The following is a 19,208-nucleotide window of genomic DNA, read 5'->3' as shown; positions in this document are numbered from 1 at the left end:
TTAGGGATGTTCTTTGTAAATCAATTATAAGATCATAGAAAATTTGACTTGAATCTTTATAAAGCTAATAATTTCATCAATTAGTCTAACTAAGTTGAGCAATTTATCTTGTCTGAATCCCTGGAGGAGTTTTCACAATTTGATGTTGAATTGAACAAAGTAGTGTAGTGCATTAAATTTCCCAAAAGATTTTGAGGAACAAAAGGATTGTTACTTAAACTAAGATTAAGATTCTATTATTTATTCACCGAGTGTTTGATTTTGCATTTATTTCCTATAATGCATGTAAAACAATACGTGACTTTTGAAAGTTATAAGGAGTAACTTCAGGGTTGGACGGGGAATTAATGCACCCAATAATATAATGTATTTTTTATTTATCACTTTCATATACTGAAAAAAAAATTGTAATATAATATGAATGTGTTTAATTCACATTTGGTCATTCAAAATCATAATAAAATATCAGCTAACATGATTTTAAGTTAATGTATTACATATTTGATTCCACGCTGATGAATTAATTATGGATTCATAATTAAACAATTTTAGGAGTATTTATGTTGAATAAAATAATTTATACTAAATTATATTACTAATTCATTTTTAGAATAAAACATTAAAATGAATTACATCATTTCAAAATTAATTTTGACCGAAATTAATCTTAAAAAAATCAATTTTTTTCAAAACAATTGTGCAAATGCTCGCCTAAACACAAGTCTTTGATCACAACGTCAAACGAATGCATTTAAAAATATTCATATATTTAAGTTTTACGATTTCAACGGCAGTAGGCACCCTCAACCTTTCTTATGATTTTGGAAAGGTCATTATTATTTACGAGACACATGTGAGTAAAAAAAACCCAAGTGAACCAAACCATTTTTGAAAGAACCTGAACCGGACTGTTAGAATGCAATTGGGTGCACTGAAAAAACTGAAACCCCAATCCTTTTCATTTTCATAGAGAAAACAACAGCAAAGAAATTTCTGCCTCTAACCGTGTTTCGTTAAATTCCTCAGAAGCAAAGCAGACTTTGAACTATCAGCAAGCCAGGAAAGGGAAATTTCGGAACTTTGTTTCAATTGTGGTCGTTTCGGTGCCCTATCTCAGACTACAATGGTACGATCCCCCTCTTTACTCAATCAAACCAATACATCATTCATCATTAGCGCCACTATCGTTTACGATTTCCCTTAGTTAGTAGCTTCCCTTTATTTTATGTATCGTATCTAGGGTTCAAAACAAAAAAGTTTTTTTTATTTTTAATCATGGATCAACCATTAACTTGTGCAATTCCCATATCAGTCATCTTTATACAGAGGGGAATCCAGGAGGTTCAACAACAAACAAAGAGGACGCCATCATTTGACAACGCAGAAGAAGCAGGAGATCAGGGAAGCCTTTGAATTATTTGATACCGATGGCTCAGGTTTTGTATATAGACTGTCATTTTAGTATCAAAATAACACTATGGTAGAATAGTTTTCTTACTTTCTTTTTCATTAACGTTGTTACTTTGATTTATAGGTACTATTGATGCCAAGGAGCTGAATGTTGCCATGAGGTATTGTTGATTTTCGTAGTCTTAATTTTTTTTTTTTCATATTATTTGGCTGTGTTGTTTTTGTGACAGACATCTTATGTCGACAGGGCCCTTGGATTTGAGATGACAGAAGAGGTATTATTCATATTCCAGTACATGCATTCAATTTTCTTCTGATTGAATTAAATTTTGCAAGTTACAAATTTCAATGATTTCCTCCAAAGATTATCGATCGTGGTCACAAGGAAGGGAGCCATCTGTCTCTCTCCATGTTCATGATAGCTGAAGCTAACTTTCCCCTGCCCCTCCTCTTTTATTGTTTTATTTAACATTTACCGGTCGGGCTGTGGTTGTTCTTCTACTTATTCAGCATTAAGGAGTCAATTGCTTGAAATGAAATCCAAAAAAATGCTAACTAGTGCTTTATAGGCATCTGTTAAGGAATCAAAAGTAAAAAAAAAAGATTATTGAAAAGTGTAACAACACACTCCCATATAACTTAATGTAGTTTTACTTTTCGATAAAATGCCCTTAGGGCACTGATTTTCAAGACCCAATCCTAAATTTAGTGTGGTTTGTGTATGTAATCTGGGATTTCCTGATGCTATGCTTTTTGTCAGAGTTCTATTTGCATTTCTGATAGATAACCTGTGCTGTCATTTCAGCAAATTAATCAAATGATAGCAGATGTGGACAAGGATGGAAGTGGAGCAATTGATTATGACGAATTTGAGTACATGATGACAGCCAAAATAGGAGAAAGGGACACAAAAGAGGAGCTCATGAAAGCTTTCCATATAATTGATCATGATAAAAATGTAAAGTTCTTCTCTGCTGTACATCATTTATACTTCTTCATAATTCTCATTGTTTGTGGTCTATTCAGGGAAAGATATCTGCATCAGACATCAAGCGCATTGCAAAAGAGCTAGGTCAAAATTTCACTGACAGAGAGATTCAGGAGATGGTTGATGAAGCAGATCAAGATAGTAAGTTATTCCAAACTTATCCTTGTCAACTTTCTAATTTTACAAGAAAACTTTTACTTCTCATATTGCAGATTTGTATTCTATAATTAGCGGGGTGTGGATGCATGGGATTTAGATTATGCTGACATAACGTAGTGTGTATATAAAATATTATGATCATTACTTGAACTTCTAAATGGAAGTTTTCTGCGCTTGAAAGATTAAACACAAAATACAGAGGCAAAAAAGATTAAAAAGAAAGTATTCTTCATGATGATAATTCATAATTCTCTGGGGGGAAAGGGGGTCGATTTGTTGTACTCTCTTGTCTGTTGGATGACAATTTTTATTAAATAAACGGTAAAGGAACACGATATTTGCCATCATTTTTTAACTGTAGATTTAGTGATCAGTACTGACTTGTTTATTTGTTAGACATTGTATTTATCACCTGTTGGTTTAGGAACACGATATTTGCCATTATTCTCTTTTGCTTTCCAATTTGTCTCTGTGATTGCGTCCCATGATTACGAGATGTTATATCAGCTTTTTGGCTTTAAAATGTGCAGATGATCGAGAGGTTAGTGCAGAGGAGTTCATCACGATGATGAACAGAACTAACTTCCATCACTAGTCTTATGACCTTGTCTATGTGGGGTAGTTGTTATCTTTGTTTGGCCGCACTACTAGTACATTAAATATATATTAAAAAAAACGAAGCTGTATACTCTTGTTATTGTACAAGACTAAAAGTTGTATGAATGATTTCAATTCTATTATTGCGTATTGCCTATGAATAATAATGATGTTTGCACATATTTCGGTCTGTTCTGACTCAAGATAGCAGTAGGCTTTTACAAATTAAAGGGTTTGCTCATGTATATTCGCTTAAATTCTAAAAGAATATTTCAGTAAGTTACATATTTCGGTATAAGAAAATTAGAGCCCCTAAATTGTAGTTTTTAAAATAATAAAAAAGAAATCCGGTTCATGGATGACAGCATCGACCCTCCTTCAAGTTCTGATTTCTTATAAAAGCCTAGATTCAATTACACCATGGGTTTTTCATGCATTCAGCATTCAATTTCAGAATCCATAGTAGTTCATCCTCTAGATAGACTCTGCATCGGAGGCATGAAAGTACCTGCAAGATTGCTTCTCAGGGATACTTCTTTAGGATAGCTGAGACTCAAGAAGACCTATTTAGTTTTCAGCAAAATAATAGTCTTGGAATCTCACCCAATTAAAGATGATGTTAAGCTAGTTTATTAAATTATTAGTGTTTAGTAAAATTATTTGTTGAAGCAGTGTCTGGTAAAATTATTTTTTGATTGATTGATAAATATAAAATGACAAAAATAAATGTTTATATGATTTTTATATAAATTTTAATTATAATTCACTGACAAAATTGTATTTTGGTATATATATAATTTTTTTAATTAACAATAAACCAGTTATTTTTTATTTATTGACTGCATTTTTTAGAAATCATATTATTAATGGAAGTATTTACCAATTTTATTGATGATTAATATTTATTAGAAGATTTGATTTACCACTGATATCTCTTTTCTTAACCACATTTTTTCCATTCAAGATTCAACTTCTAAATCTTTCTTAAGGGATTGAAGTTAATTATACTCATATCATCGATTTTTTAATTTCAATATGTATTTTATTATTAATGTTATATTATATATTAGAATATTCCCAACTAAGGTCTACACAAAATGATTTAACATACTCACATATGCGTGAGGAGAAGTCATACTTTTATAATGTTGATTTGTGTAATAGTTAAAAATAATGAAGTATAATGTTAAAGTAATATTTATATTTATACTTCTATACTGTATATAATCTACTATATAAGAGAATATATAGGATACATATTTTTTCCTCACTATTTTATCCATATTATTACTGAAATTACTTACATCTATCCTCTAATTGTAAATTATTATTATTATTATTTAACTTATGTTATTTTATGATTTGAATATGTATGTGGACCTTATAATATATTTGGTTTATGGTTTTAGTCCATATAAAAAATTGTCCGTTTTAGTCCTTATAAAATCTTATTTTACGATTTTAATCCTAGTATTTTTAAGTTTTTATAAAATAATAAAGTTTTAATATAAGTTTTCATACAATTTTATTTTATGATTTAAGTCCTTTGATTTTATATGAGAAAATTGCCACATTGTTGGTGAATAGTAACACAACTAAAATCATAAAATAAAATTATATAGGGATCAAAGTCAACATAAAAAAAATTATGGAGACTAACTATTCAAAATTAAAAATATATTTAATTTTACTTTATTAAAAACAAAATAAATAGAGATATAAAGTACCGATGACAAATAATATAAATAGTATAGTGATTAAAATAGACCGTATGAGAAGGAAAATAAAATTAAAGTAAAATTTTATCCTATATAAGATTATATAAATATATTAGATGAGAAAATTTAATAAATATTTCAAGAGTAAATAAAATATAAAATATAAATTTAGTATATTAAATAAATATTTAGAAATGTTAATTTCAAGGTTCATTTTGTATTCTCAAGAACAAGATTTTCAATAATATTATAAGTATGAATTTTATTTTTGGATATATTAAAAAATGGTTATATTTCAATATTCTTTTAAGTATAATTTAAAATTATTTAAAATTATTAATATTTATTAAATTAATTAATATTATGTTTAATTTTTAAATTTTAAGATATAAAATTATGAGTCTTATTTATACTTATTATAAAAAAGATATATTTAATAACTATCTTTTTAGTATCTATTTTTTATTAGATCCTTATATCAATATAAAAAAGTTTATATATATATATATATATATATATATATATATATATATATATATTTTATATAAGTCGATTCCTCTCGTATAAAAATAATTAATTTTTAATATTATTTTTTATTATTTAAAAATTAAAAGATAAAATTAACTAAAAAAATATTTATACCAAATTAAGTTATAAATAAAAAAATACAAAAAATTATAAATAAAAGAAAATGACACAAAAGTGATTCCCTTCTAAAAGCAGAAGAATCTAGCTGATCATTAGAAATGGCGAAGAGAAGGAGAAAGAGAAAGAGGAAGCAAGAGTTGTTACCGTACGACGTGGTAATGAACATTCTGATAAGAGTCCCCGTGAAATCCCTCCTCCGATTCCAATGCGTCTCCAAGCAATGGCTTAACATGATCAAAGCCAACCCTTTCTTCATCCAACACCACCTTCTTCACTCTTCCCAAAACCCCTTCCTCCTCCTCCAACGAATCTCTCGCCAGCCTCGCCCTCTCCCCTTCTCCTCCTGCCTCATCGGAGTCGGACCCCACATCACCGACTTCCCCATCGCATCTCCCACCGCCAAAATCCTCGCTTCCTGCAACGGCCTCTTGTGCCTCCGTGAAAAAACCAAGCTTTCCCTCCTCAACCCCGCCACTAACCAAATCAAACACCTCCCCGGAAAAACCCTATTCGGTTTTCACTACATCGGATTCGGCTTCACCCCTCAATCCAACGACTACAAGATAGTCACAATCTCCATGCACGTCATCCACCAGGACCATGTCCTTCTCGATCTCGACCACGTTAGGGTTGACCGCGCCCAACTTTATTCCTTAAACTCTGCCTCCTGGAAGGAGATTGACGCCGTAAAGTTGCAACCTTTGTGCCTTGTCTCTAGCTCCGTCGCTATCACTGGAAACGTCTTCTGGCTTGCCACCATGGCTTCTGACTCTGCCACTGATTCTGAGTTTGTCGTTTCCTTTGACATCGCTAGGGAGTTTTTCACGCTGTTGGACGGTCCTCCGGTTCCTTCTTCACCCACTCGTTCCTATAGCAACGTGCTTGCGGTTCGTAACGATAAGCTCGCCATGTTTCGGCACTACATTGTTGGGAACTTTGAGTCTTGTTCCTTTGATTTGTGGGTGTTGGAGGATTTTGGTAATGATGATGCTTGTGGGGTTGGGGAGAGATGGGTTAAGATGTATAGTGTGGGCCCCTTTTCAAGGGTTTTGTATCCGTTGAGTATATGGAGAGATGAAGTTGTGTGTAGGGAAGAGGTTTCTGGACATGGGAACGAGTACAGAGGAGTGGAAACGGTTCTGTCGCTGTTCAATCCTTTGAGTAATGAACTGAAGAATCTGCCAGCGCATAGAGATGAGTATTGCTATGTGCCCTTTACTTATGCTGAGAGTCTTGTTCCACTTTGACAGCGTTAATTCATCATGAACGTGCTGTTCATGTTTCATTTTGGGGTCGTTTTGCTTGTGCAGTTTGGGTGGAAAGTGACTCATACTAGAGACACTATATATATAGACTTATTGATGCTGTTGAATCCATATATATATGGTTTTAGCTCTATTAATCCATATATCCCTACTGCATGATATGTTACTTTCAATGCTGTTTTGAGGAATCTTTTCTCTTTTTGTTGTTGTTGTTTCGTCTCGATGCATTTTGTAGCAGATATATGTTCAACTCTGTTTCTAATATAATGCGTGGAAGATCTCCATTTTTGTGTAAATTCACGTCCAAATGTTGAAATAACGCAGAAGTGGGGGAAAAAAAAAACTTGGTTCGAAATTTAGGCACATCAAATCTATGCAAATCCGTTTTGTGTATCTTATAAAAAATTCAAGAGGAAAAGGCCAAGTCTCTTCGTTTTCGGCAGTGGAAATGGTATTGTGTTTCTGCATTTTGTTAATCATTAAATTGATCATGTGCTAGTCAATTGGCAATTTCTGTTGGAGTTAACGTTTTACACCATTTGTAAACACGAGGGACTAATTTATGCATATTTAAACTTTAGAAATCACTAGGAGGAGCCTAAGGTTGGATACAAGACAGATCATACAATGGTCGATAAAGGTGCAACGGAATTTGAAAAAGAGAATAAAATGAAACAACTACAACGAAAGTAACAGGGAAACTAGAAACTGTGATGGAAGGCAGTGTGAGCAAGCTTTAATCTATCTACAATTTATGTGTAAAGTAATGTTCCTATTACTTGGATAAGATTTTTGCATCGCCACATGCAATTATCGCACCAATGTTACTTTCACACCAGAGTAACTATAAACACATATCTCACGTATCACTTTCTCATTGTTACTTTCTATCTCTTTTCGTCCACCCCTGTTCGCCATAAAATAGGGTACATGTTTATAATTCTTCATATATATTTTTTTATTAAGAGTCTCATGTTTTGATTTATATAATTTTGCATAACTTTGTTTAGGCCTGATCAAAAAATCCCGTCCCGCCCGAATTCGATAACCCATGATCAAATATGTTTGATGGACGAATTGACTCGGATGATTGGATTTTCGAGTTTTTTAAAATCGGTTTTGAATGAGTTATTACGATTGGATTGGAGTTTAAATTTCTTTATCTATAGGTCTCCAAACCTGTTTGATAAATCTGTCTCTTATTCACGAACTTCCTTTTCTTGTTGCTCAAGTTCAGCTTCACCAAGTTTCCTTCTCCGTTGCCACTGTCACTGTTGCATGCATGAAAATAGTCGACGAAAAGGATTTCGATGGAGGGGGAAGTTGCGAAATGCTACCGGAATGACGCTAACACCGTCATCATCTTCTTCGTTAGGAAGAGAAAGAAATGAAACAGATGATAAAGGAAGCGTAGCTGTCAGAAATTACTTCTGTGAGAACTCCCTTTCCATGAAATTCGTTTAACTCGACATGAACAATCCCAAGTACTGATGCGGTTAGAAATGAGTCCATATTTTTTTTTTTGGTTAATTTGTACTAGACTGAACATTTTCAACCCGAATTCGCTCCATTATCATGCCTAACTTTCTTTTCATTTCATTGTTTTTAATTACATTGTATTGTATGCACATAGTTACACTCCTAATGTAAAAATGATGTGAAATTGGTTCAAGGTAATATAAGAAAAGAAAGATGGAATTCATATTAACATCTTTACAGTACTGTTCCTTCTTGAAAGTCATTATGTTATAAGAATATCAACTAAAATGAATCTTATGTAGAATTTTTCAGTTAGATTCGCTCATCCACCATCGAAATCTTATACTTATATATATATATATATATATATATATATATATATATAATTTGTATCATCTCTCTTCTTTTTAATTAAAGACATAAATTTTACCCAAAAAAAAGTCAAATGAAAGGAACTGAATATCACCAAATAATTGTCGGAAGCAATAATCAATAAACAGTAATCACCGCCCCAATTATTTTCCTTTCTCTATTCTCCGAAGAAATTTGTTGTTTAGAGGGGATAAAAGGTAAAAAAGTGATGTCTTAGTGGATATGACCTCAAAGACAAAACAGAGAGAGAGGAAGCATCGTTTTCTTTCTAGCTAGGAAACACAACAACTTAGGTAAAGCAGTGTCCATAGCATTAGAAAAATTCAGCCATGGTCGTGTATTTTTATTTTTCAAAAAGAAGTAAATGGAAAGGGCAATTTCATAGGCTTTTGACTTTTTCAAACTTTCACTCTCTCCTATGTCATATTGTTCGCACTTGGATCCGCTGCAGCGGTTCTGCTTTTATAGCAGTGATCCTGTCCATTACATTTATATCATATGGTTATTAAAAATGGTAATATAAAAAAAAATATTTGTATTATTAATAGAAGAAAAAAAAGAGTTGATATGTTAGGTCCTAATTTAACTTTAATGTGGTTCATCTAAGGATTGAAGATTTCTGATTTTTGCATAGGGACAACGTGAGTACGACACAAATCTCTTGTTATGGTTTAATATGGATTTTTGACTCATTATCTCGCAAGTTTTCTCTAAACTTTTGGCACAATATAAGACTTTCACAGGTTCACTAAGGTTTTTTTTTTCTGTTAAATTAATTTTTCGCTGGTATCGAGCCTGAATGTTCATTGATAATTAGGTACAAGTGATGTATTATATTATAAAGTATCCTCTATTTAATTAAAGGCTCTTCATATATGTTGCCATATTGAGTTTGAAATTTTGAATTAGGTATGGCCTTTTGGTTTTGCAAGTGGTACAACTGTTCAGTTAATGAGTAACATTAGACAGACAAAATTCATTATAACATAAGAAAGATTATTATTTTATATTTTATAATTGTTGTCTTATTCTTTGGGCTATCAATGATTTAATGAAAATAATGAATTATTCTTAAAAACTCGCTACTACGCTAATTGTGACACTTTCCCCTTAACTATATCTTTCTCTTTCTCTGCCCATCACCATCCCTGAAGGTTTTGAGTATTGCCACTCATTACTTGATCTGTTTATGTTTTGTTTTGCCTTGTTAGTGTCACTCCATTCAACATGTTCTTATTTTCTATAGTTCAAAAAATTGAAGCCTTGTCATATAATATCAATATTCACAGTATTTTTTTCAGGGGAAAATTGAAGTGACTATGGCAAGAGAAAATTTGTCAAGGAAAATAATGAGCACAAGGTTGCTCCTAATATTGGGATATATATATATATATATAAAATAAATAAAAAGACCACCCTTTAATTATCTGTTTAATGCAATGAACAAAAAATATTTTTTTATATCTAAATTCCCTTGAACCACCCAATGAAACGAGCCAAATCCAACACTTAAAAGTTTCTGATATCCTTTTAGTCAAATTGTAACATTTTACCGAGGGAGGGGACCACAGACATATGTTAAACCAAATTTCTACTCAACAAAAGTAAAATAATATAGAGACAATAGATATGCTTGGTGTTACCTTTTCTCCACCCATGTAATATATTGCTTATTGACTAAATCTCTTGGAGAAGAAAGAGACAACAACTTAAATAAGATACTGTACAATATATAGCTCACACAGATTACTAAAGTTTAAGGTCAAGTTTCCGTTGAACTCGACTCAGTTACGTGCATGTTACAAGTCATAGATCCCTCGTGCTTTAGTAGCATGTCATTGACTTGAAAATTGAGGAGTCGCTGTGGTAGTATGGTTCTTAGCACCTCACGGCTTAATGCAACAATTGATGTAGGCCATGATCCTCTTTTTCCCCTGCATCATAATAATTAACAATGGAATTAGAAGTTGTATTCCCTAATTACATGCTCGTTCTTACTTGTCCCGTGTGTTATAATAGAAACATGAAGGGGAGTATAGCCTAGATACAGCAAGCATAAATTGAAATTTTCACATTTGGAAACAAAGCTGAATTAGAGTTCTAGTAGTAATTTTGTACACATCTCTCTCCCTCCAATCACTCTCTAATTTGCATGTTACTTTTGACAATATTCTACATATACATAAGACCCTTCTCACTTTTTCTTTTGACAAATAATCAACTAACCATAGAATCTTCAGGAGCATGACTGCGAACATGATGATGATGATGATGGTGATGATGATGATGAGATTGACTATTATTAGAATTAACAGAGTCCCCTTCAATCTCATGAATTTTAGTCTTGATTTCAGTCATGCTGGTCTTCTGGTGCTTTTTGTTAGCACGAGCTTGGGTGAACACCACCGAATAGTCGGTAGCTCCTGGTGCGTTTTGGTCCCACCCTCCAAACTGAGGCACAGACATCCTGCCATGTATGTTCTGCACAAACATAATAATGTTACTACCTTTGTTGTTGCACATTCTCAAATGCACAGTTTGTTTAGAGGGAAAATTGGAACTTTCATCCTCATCTTATATTGGTCAACTAATGCGCATTAACCATTTCAAAATGTGATTTATTAAACAACGAGGAACCTCTGATTTATTAAACACATAGAAGTATGGTTATAGTTCATAAGATATAACATCATAAATTGGATTTCCTGTTCTTGTTTCATAGGCTTCATGCATTCCCGGTTCCTGGTTACCATGGTTGAAGACTGTTATAAAATAATTCATTTTGATACCTCTTGTTCCATGGCTGAATGGAGAGGCTGGTGACCTTGAGAATTGAGCTACGACTATTGTAGAAATTAAGGTAGTTATTGCTACCACTTTTTTAAAAATATAAAAAAGGAGGTTAGCATGGGGTATTTTAACTATGAGAAACTAGGATAAAACTAGACATTTTGTTATGTTTGGTACTCAAAATATGTCAGTTTCAAGGAATTAGCGAAATGAACGTGTTTGTCGATTTGAATTCTTGTGATTAGAGTAAAAGTAGGGAAAAAATATGTGGTTGTTCAATTACTACTTTCCTTCTATTATGAGCTTGTGCAAATTAGAACATGATATTATCCAAGTTTAGGGAAAATATGATGATTATTCTATACCAGAAAGGATTTTTAGACACAGCTTTTCACCATAGAAATGTAAATTAACAAAAATAAAATAATAACTAACTTGCCCACCTAATTTCTGCTATATGTGCCAATTTTAGGTCTGTCAATATATTTTCCTCTCGTTGCCTAATGGACGTTCATATATGCAAAGGTTCTATTTAGTATTTATTCTTATTTATTTAATTTACTTGAAAATATACGTTTTTTTTAAAAAAAAATTACTATTAATTTATTTTTATTTTAAATATTGTGTCCCATACTTACCATTTTACTTTTAATTTTTCAATCTTTTAATTAAGACTTATACAATTTTAGTCATGAGTGATGATATAGAAATATGACGACTAAAGTTTAAAATAAGATATGAACTTAACGTTTTATATAATACAACACTATCTATTCAACAAGTTCTTTTGATTTTTTTTAATTAAAATTCTGCATATATTTATTACAACTAAATAAAAAAATTACATTTATATTATATTTTTAATACTAATATTTTTTTTTGTATTCTTTCTTTATTACTACATATTAATATATTATAATATATTATTATTTTATGATATTTTAAAATTATATAATTATTGACTTGTTTAAAATATATAATAAATTTTATTTATTTATTAAAGAACATGTTATTATTATTATTATTAAATAAATAAATTCATATATTAATAATAATATTAGTGTATATTTGTAGGTAAATAAACAATTTAATAAATATAAGTTAGAATATATTAATATACTTTTGTGAAAATAACAATATAAATATATTACATATGATATAAATATATTAAAAGAAGATTAATTAAAAGTATATGATATAAATAAAAATATAATGGCTAAAATATGAAAAATAGATGCTTAATATTTATATCTTATATTTCTGACTAACTTTTTAAATATATTTGTATTTATTAAATTATTAATTATCTATTGATATATGATTAATATTGGTAATTATTTTTTATCTATTAAAATCTAACATATATTATTCCAATCTCAATCACTAGGCCAACTTAGTAGTTTATTAATATTATTAGTATTAATTTATTTATGACTTTTTAATAATAATAATAATAATAATAATAATAATAAATATATTATAATTCTTTTTTACATGTAAAAGAATTTATTCACTTGGTGTTACACCTAAAAGATGAAGGGAAGTTTGGGGTTGTTTGTGAGTTATTGTAAACCATTAGATTTCTGAGAATAGGAAAAAAGTTTATAAAAAAATATATATATATATATATTTTTTGTTAACCCAGTCTCACGCTGTGGTTTGATTGAGATGAGATGGGTAAGCACTAAGCAGACTCAGTGACTAACGAAGAAGAAGAAAGAAGCATATGTTATTGTTTATGCTATGCATATCACATGTGTAACCATGGCCATGAGATTCACACTCCTTCATATCCTCTCTCTCACCTTCTTCATCACCTTTCCCTCTTCACTCTCACAATCTGACCAGGTCACCCCAATCTCAGTTGACTTTCACTCTTCTGAGTTCTAGGTTTTCAAATTCAATTACTCATCATCTCTTTTCACTCATTCAGTTTTGTGACGCTGGACTTACCTCATCCAAGCTCTTGATCAAGGGAGGCACCGTTGTCAATGCTCATCACCAACAACTTGCCGATGTTTACGTCCAAGATGGCGTCATTCTTGCCGTCAATCCTTCTATTCCGGTATCTTTTATCTCTTCACTCTTCTCATCTACTTTTTTATCTTACTACCACCTAATGTCTCATTCGTTCCATTGCCAGGTTGGAGATGAGGTGACAGTCATAGATGCCACTGGCAAGTTTGTTATGCCAGGTTAGCCCTTAAGCTTTCAATAGTCTCCATGGGTACAAGCTTAGAAAAATATGTTTTTGAGAATTTTTCTGCTGAAAATGAAGTTTATTTCTAGTACAGGAGTTCTTAAAAAAAAATTAAGTTTGTATCGAAACAGACTCATCATGCATCACTAAGTTGGAGAATAATGCATCTTTTTGTTAACTGGCAGGGGGCATTGACCCTCACACCCACCTAGACTTTGAGTTTATGGATACGGCAACTGTTGATGACTTCTTCAGTGGTCAGGCTGCAGCTTTAGCTGGTGGGACTACGATGCACATTGACTTTGTTATACCACTTAAAGGAAGTTTAACGGCTGGTTTTGAAGCTTATGAAAAGAAGGCAAACAAGTCTTGCATGGATTATGGTTTTCATATGGCTATTACCAAATGGGATGAAACCGTGTCCAGAGAAATGGAGATCATGGTCAAGGAGAAAGGTCACATAATTTATTTCCTTGTTTCATTTTGATAATTTGGCTGATTGTGTGCCAATAACCCTTTGGTTGAGTTTGTGAGGAATTTATTTCAGGTAGTGCATCTATGTTTTGTAATTGCAGGTATCAACTCCTTTAAGTTTTTCATGGCATACAAAGGAGCTCTTATGATCAACGATGAGCTTCTTCTGGAAGGATTTAAAAAGTGCAAGTCTCTTGGTGCCTTAGCTATGGTCCATGCAGAAAATGGAGATGCTGTGTATGAAGGGCAGAAAAAAATGATAGAACTTGGAATAACTGGTCCTGAGGGGCATGCTCTTTCAAGGCCTGCAGTGGTAAATTCTCATATTTGTTCTTTTATAAAGAATTTACAGAACAGTGTAATGAAAATGTTGGCCACTTCTGGTTTCTTTTCATCCTCATTATCTTACCAACCTATTGTATATATGTGAAATTGATTTTTGCTCCTCATATTTAAAATTTCCTTTTTCATCTTATTAGACTTCCTTTGTCAAAATTTGCTTACTCGTGACCACCCTAATTTTACATTTGTTGTGTTCATTTTCATCTGTTTTTGTGAACCACAACTAGTAGGTATGTTATTAGATTGAATACTTGTTATGTTTTCTTATACTGTGTGATTCTTGTAAAGTCTAAATATCTGTCTCTGATTTATAGAACATTTCCCAATTTGACTTTGGTATACCTATGTAGTTGGAAGGAGAGGCAACTGCTCGTGCTATTCGCTTAGCTGATTTTGTGAACACTCCTTTATATGTGGTTCATGTAATGAGCATCGATGCAATGGAAGAAATTGCAAAGGCCAGGAAATCAGGTTCTTAATATTAATCCTTATAGTGTTATTCTTAATTTTCACTGATGTGTTCCACTGTAACATTTGCAATTAATTTTGGTAGAATTGAAAGCTAATCCAAACACACACTTAATTGAGAGTTTGAGACTTGATTCTGATTGCTGTCTTTGATGTGATTTTTTAGGGGGATAACGTTTAGTTTAGGGTTGTTAATGTACCCTTTTTCTCTGTATTTTGTATTCAAGAGATGAGCTTCCCAAGGAAGATTCCATTTCTGATTTGCAGGGAGACTGGATTGCGTTGCTGATTTTTTTAATTTCTTTTACTGTTTCGTTGTTTTACACTTTTTTGATTTAGAGGATTATTTATCCTCTTCCCAAGAAAGGATTACTCATCCTTTCCCTCTTTCCATTCTATCCTGAAAAAAGAGGAAAAGAGTTTCCCGATCCTAATCTCATACTGATAAGAACCTTGGTTATGTAATTATAAGGATATAAGATTTAAGGACAGAAGTTTGACGCTTATCTCTGCATCTAGTTTTCTTCTTAAAGTGGGTAGGTGATAATCATATAAGTTTGAACTTGTAAATTATGAAAAATTGGAAATTATATTGACACAAGTGTCCTATGAAATGGGATTTTCAACTTGAATCTGTTAGGCCATACCAGAAAGAAGTTTTCTCCAGCAACCAGATGACTAATATAAATGGAACACTCTATAGTCTCTTTGAAATTGTATTCTGTGGACTTGTACTATAATTATTCTTGTCTTGTTCTAAATCCAGTGCCCCCTTGTGTTTTACTTTTTCAACCTCTCCAATCTCCATGATGAATTAAAGCATGTTTTTGTCAAAAACTAAATTCTTTGTGGCCATGAAGATGAATAAAATTTATACATCATGTTTAATCCTTGCTTTCAAGTTTATAAACTTCTTCACATTTATTCTATCTTTGATTATGTTCTGAACCGGAGAATGACAAAGCAACACAATAAAAAAGTGGATCAGATTGAAGATCCCTTTTGTTTGCATATGATTCATTTTAAGTGTGACTATTTTTACTTAAGCACATAAGAAAGTTCAATCCAAAAACCTAGTCTAATTGGTAAGAGTGCCTCGCAACCTAACTATCACATTGAGCTTTCTATTCTATTTAATGTGAGATTCATAACATTGTCTCCTTTAAAAGTTGATGCTTACAGCAGCTTCACTCAATCAACTCTGACATGGTGACAGTCCTTCCCCCTTTTGTGGCTTTATTATTTGATACATTGCACCTTAATCTAGGCTATCAGTAGCCCTTCTTGCAATTAAGCATATAAGGAGAGCTCAACCCAAACTACTACTCCATTAGGTGGTAGGGCCTCATGACTTAGATACCACGTTGAGTTTTCTATTCTTAACATGGGATTCATAGCAGTGACATTTTAATTTACTAAATGACTAGTTTTAGTGAGCTCCCTTGCTTGTTTTGATAGTACAGAATGTGCGATTAATTTATATTTTTTCCACCATGATATTTTTGTTCCACTGATTGCGGTCATGCTGCAGGACAAAGAGTAATTGGAGAGCCTGTTGCCTCTGGGTTAGCCCTTGATGAATCTTGGCTCTGGCATCCTGACTTTGAGACTGCTGCAAAGTAAGTGCCTTCACGTGTTTCATTGTTTTTTATTGCTATTCTTTTATTGAATTCAGTTTTAAGAACATAAGCCGTATTCATTCTCACGTTTCAGGTATGTCATGAGTCCCCCTATCAGGAAACAAGGACATGATAAGGCCCTTCAAGCTGCCCTTTCAAAAGGAGTTTTGCAGGTTTCACATTATGATTTAGGCTTAGGTTCAATAATCATTAAGGGTTTGAGTTTCAGGATGTAAGGATAATCTCAACCAGGAAATGCATCCTAGCATTTTCATTGTTTATAAACTCTATTATCTAGTGCCCTGGGCTTGGTTTATTCTTTTTACTAAGATCAATTATTTGACCAAGAGTACCTTTTACAAATTTGCAGCTAGTAGGAACTGATCACTGTGCCTTTAATTCCACCCAAAAAGCTCTTGGAATTGATGACTTCCGGAAAATTCCTAATGGTGTCAATGGTAATCACATGATGGATGGACCTAGATATTTCTAGCCCAAATACATTCTGGTTGATTTTGAAAGGTTTCCTTACTAATGTGCATTACAACCTGATATCTGTAGGTATTGAAGAAAGGATGCATTTGGTATGGGATATCATGGTGGTAAGATAATCAATTATTAGCTTGTTCTTTCATTTCTTTTTAGATTGGATGAAATGGAGGAGAGGATCACTTTTTAACTAGAATTAATTGTTATATATCTCTCAGGAATCTGGCCAAATATCTGTCACTGACTATGTCCGGTTGACAAGCACTGAATGGTATATTTTCTGTTGACCAAAGGAAAAAAAAAAAAAAAAAACCTAGCATTCAATTCTTTTGGAAATAAGGGGAATTTAGAGTAATAATTTATTTTTATTTAATTTGATGAAGCTGTTTGGTGAAGATGCCAAAAGCATTACTGATGTTTTTTTTCTACAATCATTTTAGTGCTAGAATCTTTAATATATATCCAAGGAAAGGAGCTATTCTTCCGGGATCCGATGCAGATATTATCATCCTTAATCCAAATTCTAGCTTTGAGATAACTGCAAAGTCTCACCACTCCAAACTGGACACAAATGTCTATGAGGGAAGGAAAGGGAAGGTACTAATTTAACTATAATATGGTCCATCTAAGGATTGAAATTGATTAACTGCCTAGTGAGAACATGCATACGATGCAAATCTCCTTGTTTTGGTTTAAATTTGGATTTTTCACCCATATCTCTCATTTTCTCTTTAGACTTTTGACACAGTATAGGGACTTTCATTTAAGTTCTTTAGTTTCTTTTGGAATTAATTTTGTGCTAGTATCAAACCAGAATGTTCATAAATAGTAAGGTACAAACGGTATATTATAAAGTAGGATTTGGGAGATATAGTTCTACTCAATTGAAGGCACTTCATTTATGTTATATTGAGTTTGAATTCCGTAAGACACTTTGGTTTTGCATGTGGTACAACAGTAAAATTCATTACAGCATTAGGGAGATTATATATTTATAAATTTATAAATTGATGCCTTATCCTGTGAGCTATCAATGAGAATAATGAATTATTCTTAAAACTCGCTAGTACACTAAATGTGACATTTTCCCCTCAAGTTTATGTATATCATTCTCTCTCTCTCTCTCTCTGTCCATCATCACCCTCTAGGCTTTGAGTATCACCACTCATTACATGTTCTGTTCATGCTGTGTTCTTTTTGTCCTGTTAGTGTCCTGTGACTCCATTCAACATGTTCTTGTTTGTATATAGTTCAATAATTGAAGCCTTGTCATTTATATCAATATTCAATTATTATTTTTTTGTCCAGGGGAAGATTGAAGTGACTATTGCAGGAGGAAAAATTGTTTGGGAAAATAATGAATTGAAGGTTGCTCCTGGTACCGGGAGATATATAAAAATGCCACCCTTTAGTTACCTATTTGATGGAATTGACAAAAAGGATGCTTTTTATCTAAATTCCCTTCAAGCCCCGGTGAAGCGAGCCAAATCCAACACTTGAAAAGCTTCTAATATCCTTTTAGTCAAATTTCAACATTTTAAGGGGAAGGCGAGGCAAAGACTAATGTTAATCCAGTTTTCTGTTCAAATAAAGTAATATATATATACACTGGAAAGCATCATGTATATTACAATATAGATATGCTTTTGTGTTATTTTTCCACTCGTGTAATGTACATTTACTACTGTCTAAAGCTGTTAGAGAAAAAGAGACAATAGCGTTAATAAGATATTGCACACTGAGATTATGGAAGTTTTTGGTCATGTTTCTATTGAACGCGTCTCATCTACGTACATACTTTACAAGTCATAGATCCCTCGTGCATTAATGGCATGCCATTGTTTGAAGATGAAGGAGTGGCTATGGCAGTTATAACCATGTATAGCAACATAAATTTCCTTTTCTTATTTCATATATTTCGTTCCTGGTTCTGCCATGGTTGAAGACTATTGTAGAATAAATCATTTTGATAGCTCTATAGGTCAAAAAGTTATTTTCTTCCCTAGCTATATCTTTCATGTAGATTTTAAGCTTAGAATTACCTCCTTTTGAGACTGTTAGAGCAAAGCCACACCCACACGTGAAAGAGAGAGTATCAGAGGAAAACGTAAAGTGGGAGAAAAAGGAATTCTTATTCTGTATATTATATTTCAGTAAAAGGGTGGTATTTATAATGTTTTAATCACTTCT

The 19,208-nt window shown here is 32.2% G+C and overlaps 4 protein-coding genes across 5 annotated transcripts; 3 read left to right on the top strand and 1 right to left on the bottom strand.

Moving 5' to 3' along the window:
* Window positions 1-825: 825 nt before the first annotated feature.
* On the top strand, window positions 826-8,487 carry LOC109803929 (putative calcium-binding protein CML13). Of its 2 annotated transcripts, none has more exons than XM_083067572.1 (7): window positions 826-1,126; window positions 1,313-1,436; window positions 1,535-1,571; window positions 1,658-1,685; window positions 2,216-2,368; window positions 2,437-2,539; window positions 8,023-8,487. In XM_083067572.1, exons 1-7 carry the CDS (start codon window positions 1,124-1,126, stop codon window positions 8,247-8,249), a joined length of 675 nt encoding a protein of 224 aa, XP_082923698.1. In that variant the 5' UTR covers window positions 826-1,123; the 3' UTR covers window positions 8,250-8,487. The 2 variants fall into 2 exon arrangements, with proteins under 2 accessions (XP_082923698.1, XP_020221198.1); XM_020365609.3 differs by lacking the exon at window positions 8,023-8,487 and adding an exon at window positions 3,088-3,334 and having other exon boundaries at window positions 842-1,126.
* LOC109803118 (putative F-box protein At1g32420) lies at window positions 5,573-7,081 on the top strand. Its single transcript, XM_020364568.3, has one exon. The coding sequence runs from the start codon at window positions 5,619-5,621 to the stop codon at window positions 6,765-6,767; it is 1,149 nt and encodes a 382-aa protein (XP_020220157.1). The 5' UTR covers window positions 5,573-5,618; the 3' UTR covers window positions 6,768-7,081.
* A 1,636-nt stretch (window positions 8,488-10,123) lies between the features above and the next one.
* Window positions 10,124-11,562, bottom strand: LOC109803150 (uncharacterized). The gene is made up of 3 exons (XM_020364600.3): window positions 11,426-11,562; window positions 10,863-11,117; window positions 10,124-10,570 (listed from the first exon to the last, which is right to left on the bottom strand). Exons 1-3 carry the CDS (start codon window positions 11,435-11,437, stop codon window positions 10,523-10,525), a joined length of 315 nt encoding a protein of 104 aa, XP_020220189.1. The 5' UTR covers window positions 11,438-11,562; the 3' UTR covers window positions 10,124-10,522.
* A 1,504-nt stretch (window positions 11,563-13,066) lies between these two features.
* LOC109804221 (dihydropyrimidinase) lies at window positions 13,067-18,770 on the top strand. The gene is made up of 13 exons (XM_020366012.3): window positions 13,067-13,274; window positions 13,360-13,491; window positions 13,570-13,621; window positions 13,812-14,081; window positions 14,202-14,413; window positions 14,793-14,913; window positions 16,442-16,529; window positions 16,624-16,702; window positions 16,900-16,987; window positions 17,091-17,131; window positions 17,237-17,289; window positions 17,459-17,615; window positions 18,327-18,770. Exons 1-13 carry the CDS (start codon window positions 13,170-13,172, stop codon window positions 18,516-18,518), a joined length of 1,590 nt encoding a protein of 529 aa, XP_020221601.1. The 5' UTR covers window positions 13,067-13,169; the 3' UTR covers window positions 18,519-18,770.
* The last annotated feature ends 438 nt before the right edge of the window (window positions 18,771-19,208 follow it).

Source organism: Cajanus cajan, chromosome 1 (genome assembly GCF_000230855.2).
Source record: "Cajanus cajan strain Asha chromosome 1, NIPB_CcT2T_4, whole genome shotgun sequence".
In the NCBI taxonomy this organism is placed as follows: domain Eukaryota; kingdom Viridiplantae; phylum Streptophyta; class Magnoliopsida; order Fabales; family Fabaceae; genus Cajanus; species Cajanus cajan.
The sequence above is the reverse complement of the archived record's forward strand: the minus strand, read 5'-3'. Positions and strand labels throughout refer to the sequence as shown.

Excerpts from the sequence above, each read along its gene's own strand:
- LOC109803929 (XM_083067572.1), top strand. Across the intron at positions 1,437-1,534 it reads ATTTGATACCGATGGCTCAG|GTACTATTGATGCCAAGGAG; the intron begins GTTTTGTATATA and ends TTTGATTTATAG. Across the intron at positions 2,540-8,022 it reads TGATGAAGCAGATCAAGATA|CTTCACCAAGTTTCCTTCTC; the intron begins GTAAGTTATTCC and ends GCTCAAGTTCAG.
- LOC109803118 (XM_020364568.3), top strand. The coding sequence starts at position 5,619 with ATGGCGAAGAGAAGGAGAAAGAGAAAGAGGAAGCAAGAGTTGTTACCG.
- LOC109803150 (XM_020364600.3), bottom strand. Across the intron at positions 10,571-10,862 it reads ATGCTCCTGAAGATTCTATG|GGGAAAAAGAGGATCATGGC; the intron begins GTTAGTTGATTA and ends ATTATGATGCAG.
- LOC109804221 (XM_020366012.3), top strand. The coding sequence starts at position 13,170 with ATGCATATCACATGTGTAACCATGGCCATGAGATTCACACTCCTTCAT. Across the intron at positions 16,703-16,899 it reads TTTCAAAAGGAGTTTTGCAG|CTAGTAGGAACTGATCACTG; the intron begins GTTTCACATTAT and ends ACAAATTTGCAG. Across the intron at positions 16,988-17,090 it reads AATTCCTAATGGTGTCAATG|GTATTGAAGAAAGGATGCAT; the intron begins GTAATCACATGA and ends TGATATCTGTAG.